Source organism: Pipra filicauda, unplaced genomic scaffold, assembly GCF_003945595.2.
Source record: "Pipra filicauda isolate LSUMZ 115617 unplaced genomic scaffold, ASM394559v2 scaffold188_size1440453_pilon, whole genome shotgun sequence".
Lineage (NCBI taxonomy): Eukaryota > Metazoa > Chordata > Aves > Passeriformes > Pipridae > Pipra > Pipra filicauda.
Genome location: NW_024104296.1, coordinates 691,861 through 712,324, shown reverse-complemented (window position 1 = coordinate 712,324; position 20,464 = coordinate 691,861). Strand labels below are relative to the sequence as shown.

Here is a 20,464-nt window from a genome sequence, read left to right as displayed (position 1 = left end):
CTATATATTATTTATATTATTCCCCTAAGACATCACTCTTATCATTATCATTTAACATTTCTGAAACCAATCTCATCACAGATCTCACCATTTAGTGGTACTATGAGTTTATCTCACATACGACACACTGGGGAAACTGGTGAAATGTCTCCCTCAGATATACAAGGTCTGTATTTGGTTTGATTTGAAGTAGAAACAAAACATTGCCCAAATCCCATCTCTTGAGGGGATAGAGTTTGATTTTGTGGCAAGTGTGTCCACCTCCTGGTTGAGGCAGAAGCCACAGGAGAGGATGCTATCTTAGAACTTGTCTAACCACAGAGCTATTCAGAAGCAGCTGTTGGGTTTAAATTTCATTCTCGCAACCTGAATTCACTTCAGAGCATAGACAGGCCTTTAAAAATTTACATAGAGCACAAAATACTTCTTCCTTCTGCAACTCTACAGTTCACTGCCAGTTACCTCTGACTATATCGATTCAGACTTCTGGCAAATGTGGGTGAATTTTTGTAGGGCACTGCCTAGAAATACATATTTTTGAATTAACTAGATTAACACTTTCTCTCATGCTAACTCAGCTAATGTAAGATAAAACATGTAAGATCTATAGCAGGGGCAAACTCAAAATAAAGGAATTTATTGCTGGAAGGAGTGAAAGAGCAACTGAGAAGAAGCCCATTTATTGCAGTGGTTCCATTATGGGTGACATGCACAGTGAAGCACAGGAAATGCTGGAGGAGTGCTGCAAATTTTTCCTTGTAGGATGCAAGTCCCCAAGAGCGTTTCCATCACCTCTGGTGTGGGTTTAAAGTAGATAACACAGAAGGACCTTGTTCTACAGAATCTGTATATTTACATGGTTAGGAAGTGGTGACTCCCTCTGAAGTACCAGCAGACTGGCAACGAGCCATGTACACTGGTTTCCCAGCACTGCCTGATGGAGACGTGGAATACTCTGTTATCCTTTCCATGTGCATTGAAATGCAACCAGTGCATTACTTCTCTGAGCCACAGGTAACTCCCAACAAACTTTGTTTCAACATGTTCAGACACACAGTCTTCCCCAACACACCAGCATCCTCATTCACACACATCTTCATCACACATTCCCTGAGACGGAAATTCTGAACACCAGCTTAGAAGCCAAATTGGGAAAGACCCTTTTACCTGTGCGTGAAAAGGTGAAGAGAAGAGAGAGGCAGAGAAAGATAAGAGAGGGAGGAGTGTATGGTCCTGCTCTGACCTTTCAAATGCTTGCTGCCCTGAAGGAAAGGGCCACCTTGCTTAGTTTACTTGGACAATGTGAAGAAAGGAGACTTAACTGAAGTGGGTGCTTGAGTGTGGTATTTCTTTTAAGGGAAGTATAATCTTCCTTGAGGCTTTCTGTGGGGGAGTCCCTTTCCCCTATGGACATGATACAATCAGGAACATAGCTGTGTGTATTCCCTCTAGCACTCATTGCACAACCTTGAAACTACTCCGCATCCACCCTTATGGCTTCTCTGTTCACACGCACATCCCATCTGTCCCCTCGGAAAGTGCCTTATCCCCACATCCCCCACCGACAGATGCACGAACACTCTCCCACACAGGAACAGCTGCCATCCACCTCTGTCATCCCTGCCCACGCCACTCTGCTTTCCACTGTCCACTCCCAGTCACCACCAGGGGGGACACACACATGGCCCTGCACCAGCAAACATCTGCAGGGACACCCAGATGTCCCAGCCCTTGCAAACACATTTCTCTGGCTGTGTCGTGGCTGCGAAGGAGTCCAGGCAGGCACAAACACCCCCCACACAGCTCAGTTGCTCTTGCTTTGATCCCCTTCCTGCAACAATCCAGAAGGAATTGTACCCATCAGTCCCTTTCCCTTTTCTCAGCCAGCTGGCAGGTTGATGCCATGGTTTGGTTTTTATTTTCCCAGAGGCCAGACCATCACCCTGGGTCACAGTGGTGGCAGTGGGCTGAGCAGGCTGTGGTCTGTGGTTCATGCAAGTTGAATCCCGGTGTCTGGGACTGCATCTCCCCCTCATGGACAAATGCTCCACTGTTCTTCCACCTTTGGCCTGCCATGATGGGAAGTTCACTCCCACCACAGGAGAAAGGTGCTTTCTGCAGACAACAACCAGCTGCAAGCACTGCCAGGAAAACTATCCAGCTGGAGAGCTTGAGCTGGACTCCACAGTGGGAAACAAGTGTAAAAAAACTAGGACAATGGGTTCCCTACACAACCCATGGCTACACAAACACTAATTGTCTATTATTTTACAACCTGCTTATCTTTTTTAGCAGGAATGGATCCTTGGAATAAACAGGAAAGGGACCCATGAACCACGATCCATGTGACTGATGGTATGCAAGGTCTGGGCTCAGAGGCTTCAACTTTTAAGCTTAGAGGTTCTTTGTGATCGGTCTGACTTCTTCCAGTGCAAGTCTCCCAGGATTACTCACAATCTTGTGACCAGCTATGGGTGGAAATGAGCACTTTCCTACCCAGTGTGGGGCAGTTCTTAAGAAGACACTGAAGCCTTAGGCAAGCTGGACAATTTGAAGATGTTTGTAGAACACATTTGAAAAACGGATGCATTTGTTTTGAAGGGAAAGAAGTTCTTAGTGTTTCTCTCTCACACCCAAGATGTATCCTATGTTTTCAACCTTCAACCAACTGCACTGCTTCAAGCCATGGATAAAGCTAGTCCTGTTTCCTTTGACTGACATCTATAGTCCTTATGTACACTTCAAACCAATGGTTGTTCATCCAAGAACCTTGTCAACTACCTAGTTGCCCTGTTAACTTGTCCCAGAGAAATCCCCCTGCCTTTTTGTGCCAGCAGCACTGAAGTTTTAACTCACAAAAATAAGCTACATTAATATGCTTCAAAATGAAGCCGGTTTAAACATTGTAGTTAGACATACTAGGATTTTCTCAGGATTACTCAGTAGTTTTTCACCAAAAAAAAAACCTGCAAAAAACATCTCTGGAGGAGCGTCTGCTTACTGTGCAAGTCAAGCAGAAGGCAAGTACCTCTAGCACACGTTCGGTGCTACCCACGCACCAAACCATTTTCTCTGTTAGTCATCTTTCCCTACCCTCCTTCTAAATGCAAACATTTCTTTCTTAGCACTCACGAAACTCACCTCTGTGCTGTGCCTTACATAACTGATTTCGACACGGAGCGTTGTGCCACAAGCGCAGTGGACACGTGATCCTCCAGTCAGCCTCTGAAAGCCATCTTACCCCCCAGCATGGCTTCCTGGGTGGCTGTTTGGAACTTCAAGGCCCTTGCAGCACTCGAGGACACTCACACACCCCTAAAGGGTTTCAGCTTCTTCCTGCGTTGTTCTCATCTCGTGCTTGCCTCTGCAACTCCACCAGTCGCACAAGCACAACACTCACTGGGCGTATCTGTCCCCGACCCTCACACAGAACCAGCATCCCATATATCCATGCACTTATCGTCAATGACTATGTGGATTTACCTGTGCCTCTTGCTTTCTCTCCCCTTGCACTGAACTCCCAGTCTGCTCTCATTCTGCATGCGCATAGGGCCCCTTGCACACTCAGTCTGCCTTAAACTAAGAGGCAGATAACTACAGATGGCTTAAACCATCATAAACTTTTTCTCACTCCTCATCACTCTTCCCTCCCCCATAAGCGGTTTTCCTTCTCCCAGGCCCCACACCCAGGTCTGCAATCCTCACCTGTGCTTCCCTCATTTATTCAGACCACACTGCGTGCACAAATCTCTCTTATCAGGCACAACTTTTCACTCCTTTCACCTTTCTTTCCACAGCCCTCGCGAGCAGGCACGGGCTGACAGGTACCTTCCTCCCTTACACACCATTGTGTGTCGACCTACGCTGAGCTTCTCACCCCTTGTAACATGAACTGTCATTCCCATTCACTTCCACTTCATGCTCTACAGCTCCCAACTCCACTCTCCTCCCCACAAACTTCACACTTTACTTCTGACCTTAGAACAACCATGTGGCTTATACAGCCCTCCAGGTAGTTTTCCCTCCCATTCCTTCTCCTCCCACCCCTTGATATCTTTAGTCATTTCTCCACGAGCACATTTGTTCCATTCCCTCTTGTTGTTTCACTTAGCCAGTACCTACCACAGAGATATAAACACATTTGCTACGTCTGTTGTAAGAGAAAATCGCTCTTTTATTTTTTTTGTGTGCGTATGTGTTCTCCTCCTCCCACAGTCTTCACATTATTCCTTACTCACCATTTTTGGCCTCAAATGATTTCCCTGTAACATATTGCCAGTTTTTTCCCTGTGTTACTCCACCTGCCCAGTCAGGAGGCATCCTCTGTTCTGCTGACCAAACCACTACTGCACCATTGCATTATTTCCTCTCTTTACCTACTAAGCAATAATAGCCTAAATTTCCTCTCACCCTCTGCTCTTTTGCCCTGTGTCTCCTCTAAACCACCTCTTGCTGAGGCATCTTTACAGAAAACCCAGCTCTTCATTTCTTCCTCATTCATGCCTCCTACATTCCTCACTTTTTCCCCATTCTCATTCTTCTCAACACCTGCCACGTCTTTATATTCTTGTTCACCCTGCCCCTATCATTTCCGCTATCTTGAATTTCTTCACAGCACCTTCCCATGGCTTTTTCTTCAGCTCCGTCTCTCCCTTGTATTCAGTCAGCACACTCCAGCAGGTTTCCAACCTCCTCTGAAATTTCTCTAATCAGTTACCCCTTCTCATAGTTATGGGACCCTGTATCCCTTTCCCCTCATATCACCCTATCTCCATCCAGCTCATTTTTTCCTCTGCATTCCTGTTCTCAGCACATTTCCACCACCATGCAAGCCTCCTCTTTCATAGCACCTTCCTTGTAAACACATCCTCGTATCTATTTCTTGACAGAATCAAAGGTGTCTCCTTTTGACGCCCCCCACGAGCATCATGTAGCCGATTATTTTCCATACCTCTCTCCAAATAGCCAATAGTTCACATTTTAATTCCTCCTCCAAACATCCTTTGTGCCCTGTGCTTTCACCTTTCTCCCTCCACTCCCACTCCATACCCAACCTCCCCCTTGCAGACCCTGGCACCCTTGTTTGTCCCTTTCATATCCTCACCCTGCCTCCAGTCTGTACCTTTTGCCATCTCTCTCAAGTGTTACTTCCCCTTCCGAGCTTCTACACTTTTTTCCACCCACAAAGATCCTCTTTTTCCAGTTGACTTGCAGCAATTTCCTTTTTGAGTTGACCACCTTTGCACAGCTCACCTGCCCTTATCAGCCCGATGCACAACAATAATACATAGCACCTTATTCCTGATATATAATACTTTCCCTTCAGACTCCTTTTATATATCTTTATATGTAAAATTTCATTTTTCTTTCCCTGAGAAAAAAAAAAAAAGAAAAACCAAACAACCCACAACAGAGCAAACCAAACAAAACCTCTGAAACCTACTTATTTTGCATGCCTCAACATACAGCACCCTTCTCCACAAAGCACTCCCCTCCTGGCTCTGCTGGTCCATCCTCTTCTCCCTGTGTTTTGGGTCCACCACCTGCAATCATGCCTAATTTTCCTCCCCCCGCCACGCTCACACACAGAGCTCCTGGTACTGACACGTGTATCTAAGACCAGTCTTTTTACTACTAGCAGCTGGAACCATGCTGAACTCCCTTCCATTCTCTGCTGCTTTTGTCTGCCTTGACACAAAGCAAGGGTTTTTTTTGCCTTTTTTTTTTTTTTAATTATTATTAGATTTTCCTTTTTCTTACATCCCATTTTTAGGTGTTTCTTGCGCCACTCCTCCACTTACAGGCTTGCACAGATCAGGTATTTCTGTGCATGAGAATGTCTCTCCTATTTGTCTGGATATTTTCCTGAAGGCACAATGTAAAGGCAAAACTTTACATACCATTTCCACTCCTCATGCAACAAATCATACAAGCCTGAGAGCAAAGAGTGCTTTCTGAAAGGTTGTAGCTCATAACAATTGCCTGGACCATATAACACACATCCCAGTCTATTTAAAAAGGGGGGAGGGGGGAGAAGCAACCCCCCTCACACTCACAGAGTCATCTCTAAATAACTGGTTTTGCAATATAGGAACCAGAGAATGTGCACATAGCAGCCCTATTCAATCCAAAATATCCATCTCTCCAGATACTGCATATTTATAGTTCAGGAGATAGGACCAACACAGAGCTTTCCCGTTTATTTTAATGAAGGATTAAGAACTGATCAGAAAACTATCTGAACCATTCAAGGACTTTTTCCCCTCTTGGCTAAGAGCAGTTTGGTGTCTCCATAAGGACTCGCCAGTAACTGACGCTCTAAGCTGCATTTCAGCTGTTTAGATGAGAAACAGCTTTCTATTTTGCTCTCTATATGTGCGTCCACGTTGATTAGTTGTGTGCTGCATTCCTAGAAGGAACTTACCAAACGCTGGAACCTGCAGCGTAGGAATAGTTTCCCTACCATCCTAGCACAGAGTGAGTGTTTCTTTTCCACCTAGACACAGATGTGCAGGGAGTCTTTTGATCTCCAGTTCCTCGCAGAGAATTTAGTGTTTGGGTTTGAGGAGAATGAGGATTGATTCAGAGGTCATGAATAGGGTTTCCAGTGTCTGGCACGCGCACACACACAAAAAAGAAAGCTCCAGTGAAGCTGGTTACCTGAGACAGATGAGGTCTAGAAATTGGGAATTTTGACTTTGCTTGTCAGGGGCTCTAACTTTGCCGGAGGGCGAGCGTGCTACGTACTGAGGCTGGTTCTTGCAAACCCACGGTCAAGACTTTCAACGCCTTTTGTTATATCTGAACTTGCTCATTTCCCTCTTAAAAAGAAGAGTCTCCTTTGCTTTTGCCTCTTAAATCAGACTCCTTTAGCACCTTGTATTTCTCCTCTGCTGTTTTCTTGCCAGGGACCCGAACAACAGCGTGAGGAGCCGCAGGAGAGGGGAACCTCAGGACTAAACTGTAGGGCAAGTAGGGGTGGGGGAAGGAGGAGGCACAATGGGAAAGGCAACATGTGGGACAGATCTGCTGCTTACAAGACCCCCACCTCCTCCCCATTATACTTCTTTAAAAGACCCCTCTCCCCCCCTCCCCTCCCCGCCCTCTTAGGACCCTGTTAGAAAACGTCAAATTTCCCTTACCGTGGTAGGAGTAACCATGGCATCCGTGTGAATGTTTCCAGAAAAGTCGACATGAAGAGAAAGGTGGATGTAAATACGTTCATTCAAAGTCCCAAAGTTGGTCTGCTTGGGTTGTGCAGAGTTGCTCTATGGGAGAGGAGCCTTAAACTCTGAGTCCCGTGAACATAATCTGCTCGATTATAACAAACCAGCTCAGCCAGATGGCTCTGTGCTCCGTGGATTAACCCCTTTATTGCCACACTCTGCTTTCTCTACCTACCTCGCCTGGCTGGGGAAATTCAGAGAATAGGGTATTTTTTTTAAAAATGATAAAACTGTCGTAAAGGTCATTTTTCCCCTAAAAAACCCATCTTGTACCTATTTTCTTCTTTTTTTTTTTTTTTTTTTTAATCTGATTGACGGTCTTATTCCTCTTCCTGGCAAAATCTTTTCATATTATTAAGAACAGTATTAGCACCAGGGAACATTTTAGAGAATTCTTTTGTTAAATCATAACCATCTCTTCCAGACTGCAATTCTCAGAAGATGAGTATTTTATTGCAGGAATGTCTCTGTGTTTGCACTCTAATGGTCCATGCACTCCCCCCACCCCCACCCCCCTCTCCCCCACGCTCTCTCTGTCTCCCACATGCACACTGACACACATGCACACATTTTGCTCAAATTGCCAGCATGTGTTGCTATTCTTACCCATATTCAGAAGTCATTATAGGACATGTAAAACAGGTGAAATAGAGACACGGAACTCGAATGCCATAAGCTCTCTCCCTCTGGTTCCTCTTTTTATTTTCTTTTTTTTTCTTTCTATCATTTGTGAATCTCAGACAAATTTATTTCTTTGCTCAGCATTTCTGTCAATGGAGTCACCCACCATGACACAAAAATAAGTGTTGCAAGAAATATCCACTGTTAAGGACAGGCTTTCGGATGTATTTGTGTCCATTCCTCCTGTTTTGACTTGCAGATTAGTCCATTAAGTAAAGGATGGGAAGTGCCAAAAACATGGAAAGTTCATCAGCAACCAGCAGCGACTGGTTTTTCAAACTTTTTATTTAGAGTGATCACTCACAGAGATGGCTGATAAATTTAGCTGCATGCCTCAAAGTCTCCCTCTAAATTTACATGCTTAAGTCATCTTCTGTTTGATTCAAACATAATTGAGCAAGTCATAACCAAAAGAACGTGGTCATATAAGATGTGATACAACACTTTAAATCTTAAGGGTTGCCAGATTGTTTCCTTAAAGAATGCTTCCTTTACTAGCTAATGGAGTTTTTTCCTTTGCTATTTAACTAAAGAATTTTTCCTTTCTCCCCTCCCTGTGTAAAGATGATTGGCCCTCTCATTCTGCCAAAGCATTGTACCACCTTCTTTAAGACATTTCAATCTACCTAGAGAGTCGTCACAGTTTTGTTGAAATATTTTCCACCATGGACTGAAATATGGATGATGTTGGTTGTTGTTGCCCTTTACCTGAATGTTTTCAGCCATAAAATTATACTCTCTAGGGGACTTTACAATTTGTATCCGTCTCATAAATTCTGCCTGAATCGCTTGTTCCCTTTGGCTGCTGAGAAGGAAAGAGTCATCTTCCACCACTGCCTCCTAAGAATTCTCTACTAAAACTTGCTGCTCTGCCAATCAAAAAACCACTCAAACTTTGAATAACTCTAGAATCAATGGGTTTTGTATTCACCCTGTGCCTAAGTGCTGTTTTCGTCCTATTTACTGCTTTTTCATCTAAGAGGAGGGAACTAGAATTAAATCCTGTGAGTCCCCCACCCAGTCCTGGTACTGCAGTCAGATCTGAGAAATGCCTAAAATGTGACTCAGCTTTTAATCTTCTGAAGTAGACAAACAGTGCTAGGAATAGAAGAACTTTCCTGTGGCTGGTGAACGTTCCTCTGGAGACAGGCAAAGGGTTAAGCATGTGAAGGCAGCCCTTGCCCGGGAACTTCGCATTTACAGCAAGCCCAGTTAAAAAAAAAGAAGCAAAAGGAGAAGTCTAGAAGCAAATGTCCTGAGCAGAGGGGCTGCCTACCTTTGGTGGGAGGCAAACCTATCAGAGCACAAGCGGAGGGGTTTTACCCTGTGTCTGGGTCTGTGGGCAATCAGAGGCCTTGTAATTTGAGACGTGACACCTTAATCTTGCCAAATACGTGTGCGCTGCAAAAAGCATTGTAGGCAGGGTGTTTTCACAGCTATAGAAAATGGAGACACGTTTGGTCCTTCAAGTTTTGTAACCTTTCTTCTACAGATGTTTCTGTTGTTCAGAAGCTGCTTCTTTCTACATATTTTCGCCTTTTCATCCATTATTCTGGGGGTGGGGTGGTTTTTTCCTAATGCTAACCCTTAGCAGAAATGGATTTCTTTTATGCTGAATTTTTTATGAGAAGCAATCAAGCTCCCAAATGGTCACCTTATTTCATCTGTTGCCCTTGGGTCTGAGGTTCTGACATGGCAAAATAAAAAAAAAAAAATGTTACTTTGAACAAGAACAAGGCTCTGTTCTGCCTTGAAGAATCTGAAATATTGCTCAGAGCATGCTGTGGAAAGTCATCTTTGAATTCTGGTACTTTTAATTGGAATAATTAGTAGACATTGATCTGATTAATTAGGCACTTGACCAGACTTCAAAACATGTGATATTATATATACTTTGAAGACACGTATTTTTCTCTGTGCATTAACAGATACCACTGTGATTGTGTTTGATGATAAAAAATTGAATATTTATAGGGAAGATATGCATGTGAGTATGCAAATAGATAAAAATTTTATTGGGTTTAATGCATGCCTTGGGCCATTCTAAAAGCAAGGGGTGTGTGTCATAATGTTTAGCTTTTGCAACAGCACCACTTTGTGGTTGAAATCCCAAATAGATCCCGAAAGGGGAAGTGACTGTAGGGATACTACATGAGCCTCAGCAAGTTTGAGCAGTTCCCATGGTGGTTTTATATCCATCAACAAACACACCTGAGATGGAAATATGTTCCAGCCACGTGGTCCTCCCTTCATAAGAGGGTAGTTTTGAAGTAAAGGCAAAGAAGAAGCAGAAGATTAACTCTGAACATTTTGTCTTAGATCTTCAATACAGGAGGATGTTCACCTTTCCAATGTCAAAATCACTTTTGTTCAGGTTTCCAGAATTTATTGAAGGGTCTGACAACATCTCTAGAAAAATTTCTTACTTGAAACGTGCTACAAATGCTTCGTTAAAAGTAAAAATGAATTCAAGTATGGTTTTATGGTGGGAGAAATGGTGGTGGGAAAGAATAGGTTATTTTAGAAAATATTTATTTAAACATTATGTTAATATTGTTTTAAGACTACAAATGGTGCCATTTCGGAGTTGAAAGAATTTCTGAAACCTCATTAGCATTGGGCTTCTATATAGAATTCCAGAATCACAGGAAAGGGAATGTTGGAAGGGTCCACAGTGGATCATCTGGTGCCACCTCCCTGCTCCAACAGGGTCATCTCGATGCACATGGCACAGGATTGCATCCAGGTTGTTCTGGAATATCCCCAGGGAGGGAGACTCCACACCCTCTCTGGGCAATCTGTTCAGTGCTCGGTCACTGCACAGCAAAGAAGTTCTTCCTCATGTCCAGCTGGAAGTTCCTGGGCATCAGTTCCTGCCCGTGGCCTCTTGTGCCATTGCTGGGCACCCCCGAGCAGAGCCTGGTCCATCCTCTGCCCCCTCCCTGCACACACTGACACACATGGATGAGGTCCCCTCTCAGTCCTCTCTTGAGCCATCATATATACTCACATTTGGGTTTTCTTTGCACCCAGGCTAGACAGGTGAGAAAAATTAAATAAAAATTCCAAGCAGGATTCAGAAACAAGGTCGAACTTGGTTCTGACATGGATTTCTTGAAAGTTATCTTCTGCAGTTTTTCCTCTTTCTCAAAAAAAATAATCTGCTAAATTCTCAAAATAGTTACAGCAGCTCATAACAATTAGCATGGTAGATCGAGGATGACACAGGGGCAAACAGGTACCCAGATCTGTGGCCATGCCAAGAGGTAGGACAGGAAAAATGCATGTAAATAAGCAGGAATGACAGTCACACCCTAAAAGCCATTGTTCTTTAGACCTCTTCCTGAAACAAGACATTTTACAGTTAGCTTTTATGCAGTTCACCTGTGAACCTATTTCCTTGACAGAGAGTGAGCAAAGTGAGATTAGATGGGATTTTTAAAATAGAGTTAATTAAAATAATAATCAACAGACTATTTTGCATCTACTAATTACAACTACTAATACTTTTTTGTGAGAAATGTTTTACATACATACACAACACAGCAGTATTCACCCCAAATTTTTAAGTGTTTTACAAATATTTTTCATTTCAAAGTTTCCCTGTTGCTTGGAAAGTAGGGATCTGTACTCCTATATCAAAATAAAGCCATATATTAAGTAATATACAAGAGGGGACTTACACTTGCCAATATATAGCTGTGTTTTTGGATTAGATTTATGGATGATTACAAATCTCTCTACTACTAATGTGCTACATCATTTATTAGCTTAGCACATATTTTGGACTTACTTATATTTTTTACTTACTTATTTACCTTTTTCTGGTGGTATCTAATTTTTTTCAGAGACGATCTTTATTGCAGGAGCAATCCAAAATTGCTGCAGCAGGACAAAGTTAGTTGATGACAGGCAACATTTTGGGAAATGAAATCTATTCCTTGTAACCGTAAGCATACTTTTGCAGCCCTTACTCATTTGTTATGATTGCCAAACTAGAACTTCCACGAATATCTGTAAAAAAAACCCTAAGGAAAAAAAATCAAATTAAAGTTATATGAAGAAGTTTGGTTCCAATATTTATTCTGGAACTGGGAAAAGGTACCTTCAGTTTTTAATGGTTCAGTTTTTAATGTTACTCCCAGTAACAGCACCATTCTTTTGTGAGGAAGAAAAATTCCAATCTGGGACATATAAAGCACTTTGGTAAGATGTCAACTGGGATGCAGGATCCAGCTCTTATCATAGTCAGATCAGAGAAGACCTGGAAAATGACAGAAGCAATGATTAAGAGATATATTAACAGGATTAAAGATAGTTTAAAACACACAATATGATGAAAAATGAAAATTGGAATTGCTTATCAAAGATGAGAGAACTTGCAAGGTGTTATGATTGAATACTTTGAGCAATTCTGCATCTCCAAGAGAGCAGATCACATCCTGAACCACTGGGAGAAGAAATTGCAGCACGATTTAGTCAAGTTAGACACGAGGAAAAAGCAGACCCAAGCTCCAGATCTGGTTGCCTTATTGAAGGTCCACCCCAACAGAGTAAAGAAAACTGTCAGGACCCACAAGGCTGTAATTGATCCTGCACTGAGGCAAGGCAAGGTCTAGGTAATCTCTCTCAGCCCATCTCTCCCATGACTACATGACTTAGATCATCTTTGAAAAATCAATATTTTCAGGAACATCACGTACTTAGGACTCTGACCGAGGTTTGGGAGAAAACTTCCCAGTGAAATCATTCAGGAAGTTTCTATTAGATATTCATATCCTTGGTTTGGGACATAAAGTGTTGTTATCACCGGGGGAATTTTCCCAGTAGGGAGGTAAACCACAGGACTGCTTTTCTCTCCTGGACTGATGCTTCTGTATCTTTCAGGTGCAGTGGAACCTGAATAATATTGGAAGCAGCTTGAAAGAGGATGAAGAGAAAGAAGACAAGAAGTTTAACTTTTTCAAAATGAAAATAAAAATATCTGCCCCGAGGTCAAGCAGTTCCAAAATGAAGGGCCTCAGAGCATCACTGGTTTCATTATCTGTGTCTGTTAGATCCAAGCAGGTAATTTAACCCATCACTGAAATGAAATGCTCAGTTCCACAGAATACATCTGATCATACTCCAGCTGCTGAGAAACATGTCCTGACGTTTGTGTTTACATTCCCACTCTTAGTGTCAAATATAGATGTCCTTCTCATTTGTCAGTACCAGAAGACATAGAAAATAGGTCAAAGCAAAGAAAGGAGGGCTGGATAGTAAAACACTCCAGGAAAATCAATGCTCCCCAGCCTTGCTCACTCCCTTGCACGCAGAACCAAAAGTTGGTGTAACAATGGAAATACAATTGGGCAATGATTATTTTCATAAAGTAATTTAGTTAAGATTCCTCTTTTTGTTCCGAGATTATGTCTTTCAGAACAGAAAAAAAATGTCTTGATTCAAAATACAACCGACAAGGTGTATTTAATAGCAGAAATCAGCTTTTGCAGTCAGTGGGACATTTCTCAGCACTGGCTTGTATCCCCTGTAGGCAGTACTTGTGTGTTCTGACCTTACAAGGCAATTTTATTTGAACTAATGCAATTTTTATTCAAACTTTTTATCTGATAGATGCTGATGCCCATTTGGCTGAGCTTCTACATTTTAATTCTCTAAAAGCTTAGTGTGAAATCACATCTGCTGGAGGAGGGGCAGGGCAGCAAACATGGTATGGATCAACTTTCAGACAGCCGAAAGCTGAAGTCCTGTTTGAGCTAATGCAGATGTACAGGCAGGGGGTTTTAAACAACTCTAGGCCAAAGTATGCTCTCTGTCAATCCTGGCCTATCTTTTTTTACAAAAAGAAGGTATTTCCCAAGCCTGGTAAACTCATGTAGCTTTCTAAATACTCTTGAGGATCTATAGAAAAAACATTTAATTCATCTTCCCACAGTGTTAAGTTTAAGCTCATTGTGATTGTCTGTGAACTAATGAACTGTTCAGAATTCCCTGGATTGATTTGGGACTGTTTCAAATGATGGTCACCTCAGCAGCTTCCAGGCAGGTCTGGCAGCTGGACCACTCCAGGTCAGTCTCTGTGCCCCCACCCTCTTGTAGGCAAGGTATGTGTTGTTGCTCTGCATCCAGAGGGAGAGATGCTCGGGAAGAGAGAGGATCAAGGGTGCACAGCACACTCATCAAGAACTGTGAACAGGCAGCAGGGCACTCAAATAAAAGAAAGAGAACACCTTTTATTCATTGCCATGTGTGTCTTTTTAAATCAAATAAATGTTTTTCACCCAGAATCCATCCCTCCCCACTTTTATTTGGAATGAAAAGTTCAGCCCATAAGGGGATAAGGAAAGAAGCAAAGGCACAGAGGGTTTTAAAATTACAATTTCTTCTCAGTCTGAAGACCTTATGGCTTTTGACCCCATTTCTCATTGTGGGAGTAGTGGGTAAAAAAAGAGGCTGAATGGAAAAATCCAGCGTGTTCTTTTGATTGAATAGTACTACTGACAGTTGAGGCTGATTGTGCTTCAGGCTGTCCATGCCTGAAGCTAAGTTTAAGCTAAGTTCTTAGTTTATAAGTAATTCTTCTCTCTTTCCTCTGAGGCAGCTCATGCCAAATACTGTTCTGCCACATGGTCATGGCAAATCTCTCTTCCCAAACATCATCAATGTTCAACCCACGCCTACAATTGTATAAAAGGTTCCTACTCACATGTTTTGCTGCCTGTCCTGTGCCCCATTCCAGTTCTGTAGTTGGGCCATTCCTTTATCAAGCCCCACTAGGACCAGAATAGCAACTGAGGTTACTGCCCTGCAAGGGAGGAAAATGAAGAAATCAGGCAGAGGACACAGAGGGTGTTTATTGCAGGAAGATGGGCACGGTCACACGATGGGCCATGACTGGCAAAGCCAGTGCATGAGTCACACAGGCCTGGTCACACAAGTAACAATAGGAAACTTTATGGGGCTTCACAACTGTTCTGAGGTTACGGCATGTGTGTTCTCTCCAGTGCACGGGCTGTGTTTGATTTTCATGTTTCCTCTAGTGATTAATCTGATGCTTTTTCTCCTTGCTGGGAAGTTCCTGCTGAAGGCAAATCCCCAGTATGGCTTCTCTCAGTAGCCAGCAGTGTTTGTTAAAGACAGGCTCTATCCCTTCCAGCTTTGTTTTTGACATAAAGCAAGACATCATTATGTTCACAGAATCACAGAATATGCTGAGTTGGAAGGGACTCACAAGGATCATTGATAGTGGCTTGAAATGTGTGTATGTAGTTGCAATCTAAAGATACTAAGGACAGTTTTTATGTCACTGTTTATAATCTAAGTATGCATCTTGGCTTTCCATTAATTCTTGTGGTCTCTGCCTAAACATCATGAAGTGAATAAGATGAATTTTTTTATCATGAGAGCAGATAAAGTTCTTTTGCATGGTTACTTTCCCTGAAATTAGAGATTGTTCTTGCAGCAAAGCACGAGTCAGTGTTACAGTGAGATCAAGCTGATAAAGACAAATATTTTGTCTCTCATCAACTCCAAATAAAACAAAACTCCAGGAATCCCTAATTTCTTTTTGGGAATATGATTATACTGAGCTAGGCCCAGAATATTAAATAAACAATCACTTGTTTAAATCTGTCCTTACCAAACTCGACATCCTCAGTGATTAGCTCACTTTCCTCATCACACCTTGATACTTTCCCTGTATCTTCCCTTAGCTTATTGCAATCTTTTCTTCTATGCATAACTTCTATTTTTCAAGATATCTCAAGAAAAGAATGGATATTTTACTGTATCTAACGAGGTAACAGATCTGGTGGCTTAGTGAGCAGGTGAGTAAATAACAGAAAATCCTAAAAAAGGTCCATCTAGAACCAACAAATTCCCCAGCATGCAACATAGTTTTAAGTCCTCCCCCCACACACAGGCTTTTGTCCTGTGATGTGATACCTACAGCAAGTCATAATTGTTTCACTTGGAAAAAAATGACCATGCAGCATGCCTTACTTTGCACTGAGAGAAATGCCACATGTCATTTCTGCTGCTGTCTCAAGTTCTTTAAGGCAATTTCCATGCTTCACTGTGCTTTTCCCAGGGATGATATCCTGAATCAGCTTAATGAAATGAAGAACATTCAAAATTGTCCTTGGGTTACTTATTAAAAGGCAGTAAGCATGTCCCTGCTCACAAATAAATGGCTTGTGATGTTAAAACACCCCCAGACACACACACACACTGCTGTGGAGCTTGGTTAGCAATTAATGCCTGTGTCACTGTCTTGTGTGTGCCTGCGTGGGATGCACTGATTGATGGGTGCATCAGAAAGGAAAAGAGGACAGAGTCAAAGGAAGTTATAAAAACACACATTCAGAGTTTGGGGATAGCATCTGAGTGTGAATTAATGAAGCAATATGTCAACAGAGAGGTCCCCATTGCCCAGATACCTGGTGGGGTCATAGGCTCATTCTTTTTAGGGTGTCTGTGTGGTACATTTCGTTCTTCTGAATTTCAGCTTGCACAGAATTGGTGCCTCGGGATAAAATCTTCTGGTTGATTTTCAGTTCATGGTTCTTTTTCATCTTCCAACACAGACCAGGTGGATATGCCAGTACTGTGTGATCTACAGTGATTTCTGTCAGCTTGCTACAACCTAGCGGAGTTGTAGCCAGGTGAGGGTCGGACTCTTCTCTCAGGCGACAGGACAAGAGGAAATGGCCTCAACCTAAGCCAGGGGAGGTTCAGATTGGATGTCAGGAAGAATTGCTTCATGGAAAGGATTGTCAAGCACTGGAATGGGCTGCCCAGGGAGGTGGTGGAGTCCCCATCCCTGGAGGTGTCCAAGGAAGGACTGGACGTGGCACTCAGTGCTCTGGGCTGGTTGACAAGGTGGGGATCGGGCACAAGTTGGACTTGATGATATTGCAGGTCTTTTCCAGCCTTGGTGAGTCTGTGACTCCGTGGTTCTTTCTGTAGGGCCGATCTATCATTGCAGCTCTCCCATGCGCAGGCCACTATCACTGACCCCAGTTTACAGACCATTTCATCTCCTTCTGCTTTGCACTCCTGGCACTGTGTGCCAGAAGACAAGTTCTGAGGTCCCAACCAAGGGCTTAACATGTCACTTAGCCTTTTACAAGAATGATTCTGAGAGTTGTGTGGGGAAAAAAGTGAAGTAGAGTGAGAGTGTGTAGGAAGTGGGAGGCAAACAAGAAGACAAAAAAGTGGATGGAATAGCTGGTTGGAAAAGTAAATAATACTGAAAAGAACAAGAATAACTGCAGCCAGAGGAATTTAGAGAAACAAAGATAACACTTCGTGCACACTCAGGCTACAAAATCATGTCAACATGCAGAGGAAGGTGATAAGACACGACTTTACTTATACAATGGCCTGAGGCACAATCACTTTTGCAACTATTTACACTCCCGCCTACTCAGGCCAGTTGTTAAAAGCTACAATTGAATAGTCGCTCTTTCTACTCAAAAATGCACCCAAAGTCTAGCTCTGACATGAAAAAACACTCTTTTGCCACTAGTTCCAGATTAGGATGAACAACTTGTGCTGGTACTGAACGTTTCCAATATCTCAAATGAGATGTTTACTTTGCCACCAGATTAAAAAACCAAACCAAACCAATGGTTTTGTTTCTGTGAAACAAACAACAATATTTTAGTAGCATTTTACACAAGGAAAAATTTCTGCTATTGGAATTTCTACTTAAAAGACTAATTTGATTTTGAAACTTTTGTACTCAAAAGGATTCAGCTTTCAAAGTCCACTTAAGAATTTCAAAGTTAACAGTAAGACCAGTCAGGATCAGATGTTAAAAAAGTGTTCAGTCAGTATTTTAATCTAAAAGACTGGAAAACCTAAATGAGAATGACATGCTACTGTAATACTTACCTTATAATTATGTATTTATTGCAAAAATTGTATTTTGATGAATAGATTTCCACCCAGCTTGCATTAAGATGTTAACACCCTTTAATGACTGTTCTGGCCAAGTGCAGTACAAATGACTCAGGAAATCTGATCCTGAATATTTTGTTAATAACTTCTCCCAGAGCAGAGTTGGAGTCGGCTGACTCACACAATTATGCTCTGACCTTTCCTCCTGGTAAGAGAGTAGGAGGGTGATGGCAAATCTTCTCCTGGCTTCTCCATAAATAAAACTCAAAAAAAATGTGCACTTTGCACCTTTTCAAACGTGGATTAGGCACCAGAGCTCCTGCATTATGGATAGATATGACTGAGAAAACACACAAAATGTTTAGTGATCACAGGATAGAAATTAAAGCCCACACAAAGGGTCCATCTTTGTTATTTTGCTGGGAAGAGCCAAAATCATCTGGGGTTTTTTTGACTGATTTTTTTGTAACTCCCTTGTGCCTGCCAATGTCACACACAGGGCAGGCAAGACTAACATTTGGTATCAGGGGTTAACATAACAAGAAAGGAAAAACACACTTCAGCCCCCAGGGAAGTGGATAAACACTGTGATCCCTTGCTGGCTGCTCTGCTGAGAAGTGTCCTGGCTTTTGGTCTGGGTTACTGGAGCAAAGGCATGGAGCAAAAGACCTTTTTCTTCTACTAGATGTGACTGTGGATTTCTGCTGGCTTTGTGAACACAGAGTAGGTATTACTGATCCTTAAACTGCTTTGTGAACACTAGGGAGGTAAAATGACCCCTTTATCAAGTTTTAGGCAGTTCAGAAACTCTCTTTATGCTCCCACAGTCAAAGTGTATAAAGCCCACTGAGGATAAAATTGTTTTACACTCAGCTGAAAACAAATCAATAAAACTGGTGAGCCCAATGCAATTTCTTGCTCATGTTATATCTCCTCTTCATCACCAGGGTGAGACCACGGCATAAACTGGACTCTTGCCTTGTGATATTTGTCTGAATTTCTATGAAAACCACTGGATTTCTTTTCAGGAAGGAAGACAAAGTTTCCCCCCGTTTTGGTTGTTCATTGAAGAGGGGGGGAAAAGTAGAAAAAAAATAAGATATTTATTTTTTTAAAAAAGGCAAGATAAAAAGCAATATATTAGTTATTCTAAACCATAAAATATGTTCGAAGCAGAATTGGGTTTTTTGGGTTAGTTCCACACTAATTAGGCTCTCCCTTTCTCCTACAATATTCCTGGGAGCTGCAGTTCAGGTTATCTCACAATACCAGTTTCCTATGCAGGCCAAACTCTTTGCATGACTGATCACATCTAACCCCAAGGTCTAAAAAGCTGTCAGTCACAGATATCAGGGGGGTAAAGCATATCTCAGGTCAGTTTTGAACAGCCTTAAAAGCATAATAAGTGCTATTTATCTGTGCCTCTACTTTCTAGTTATGCATATGAGAGAGAGTGAGTAGTGTTTTGTGCCTTTGAAAAAATGTGAAGCAAATATTATTAATACAAACTTCATAAAGTCATATATTCTCTTAAAATGTTATAAATAGTGGTAATTCTGATAAACTTCTCCATATATATTTATCTGTATCCCCTTTTTAACATCAATTTTAAAATTTAAGGAGTCTTACATTTAAAGCATTTTGCAATTTCTGAATAGTGTTAATAAATTAACAAGTTAAATCTTAGCATTTACCTTTTTTGTCCCGGCTTAAAATTTAATTTTATTTGGCTTTTTTTTTCTTAGCCCACAGATTTGCATTACATTCCTTTCAGCCTTTATCTTTCTAGAGGGTTCTTTTTTCCTCCCTATCTAATTAAAACAAAATGGCAAAACCTTAAAAGAGTTCTTGGAGACATTAGAAGATGTTTTAGAAAGGTGCTAAGCTGTGTTAGATCAACAGGAGGTGTAAGCAGCTGTTTCTTTTGCTTCAGAGGAGCTACAAGAATTTGTAACATTAAAATTTGCACCTTTTTGTTTGTGTTCCCTGAATAAACAACTGTCCAACATTTTCCCTCCCTAAATGCACTGATAAAATTTTCAAAGAAACTATTTTTCGTGGGAAGATCATAGAATTGAAGAACCTGTGGATTCAATGGAAGGTGTATTGATTTATTGCAGGTGAGGATCTTTGCCTCTGAACTCCTTTTCGCTGTTGCTCCCATGACTTCTGTCCTTTCCGTGATGAGCAGTACAGCATATAATTTATCCAGTGATTTCAAAGGCTTGTTTCCATTTCTATCACATCATTCAATGACGAAGAACTAAATGTTGTTTGCTCCTCAACAAGCATTTATGTCTTTTGAAACATTGATTTTTCTAGAGACTACTTACAGGCAGCTTATACATGTATAAATCTCTCTCACTTGATATTAAAGTAAATATATATATGTATATATGTATATATATATATATACAGGTCATTAAAGGTAACTGTGCTTAATTCTATTTATTTTATGTATACTATTTGCATTGCTGACTTTTCCCTCCACAGTATTGTGTCTGAAGTTCACTAATCAATATTGTAAGACGATGGAATCATTCCAATTTTAAAAGCGAAGACGGAGTCGAACAAGCTGCAGCACATTATTCAGCGGCAAAGTTAAATTAGAAGCTGAGAGGAGCTGGGAAGCGTCAAGGAATGAACAAAGG

The 20,464-nt window shown here is 41.8% G+C and overlaps 1 protein-coding gene across 1 annotated transcript in view; it reads right to left on the bottom strand.

The window, feature by feature from the left end:
* Positions 1–7,263, bottom strand: part of NTF3 (neurotrophin 3) — a 56,033-nt gene extending 48,770 nt beyond the window's left edge. Inside the window, exon 1 of the mRNA XM_027733255.2 lies at positions 7,143–7,263. Within this exon, the coding sequence (XP_027589056.1) occupies positions 7,143–7,160 (18 nt within the window). The 5' untranslated portion in view covers positions 7,161–7,263. The remainder of the gene's footprint in view (positions 1–7,142) is intronic.
* Positions 7,264–20,464: the final 13,201 nt, after the last annotated feature.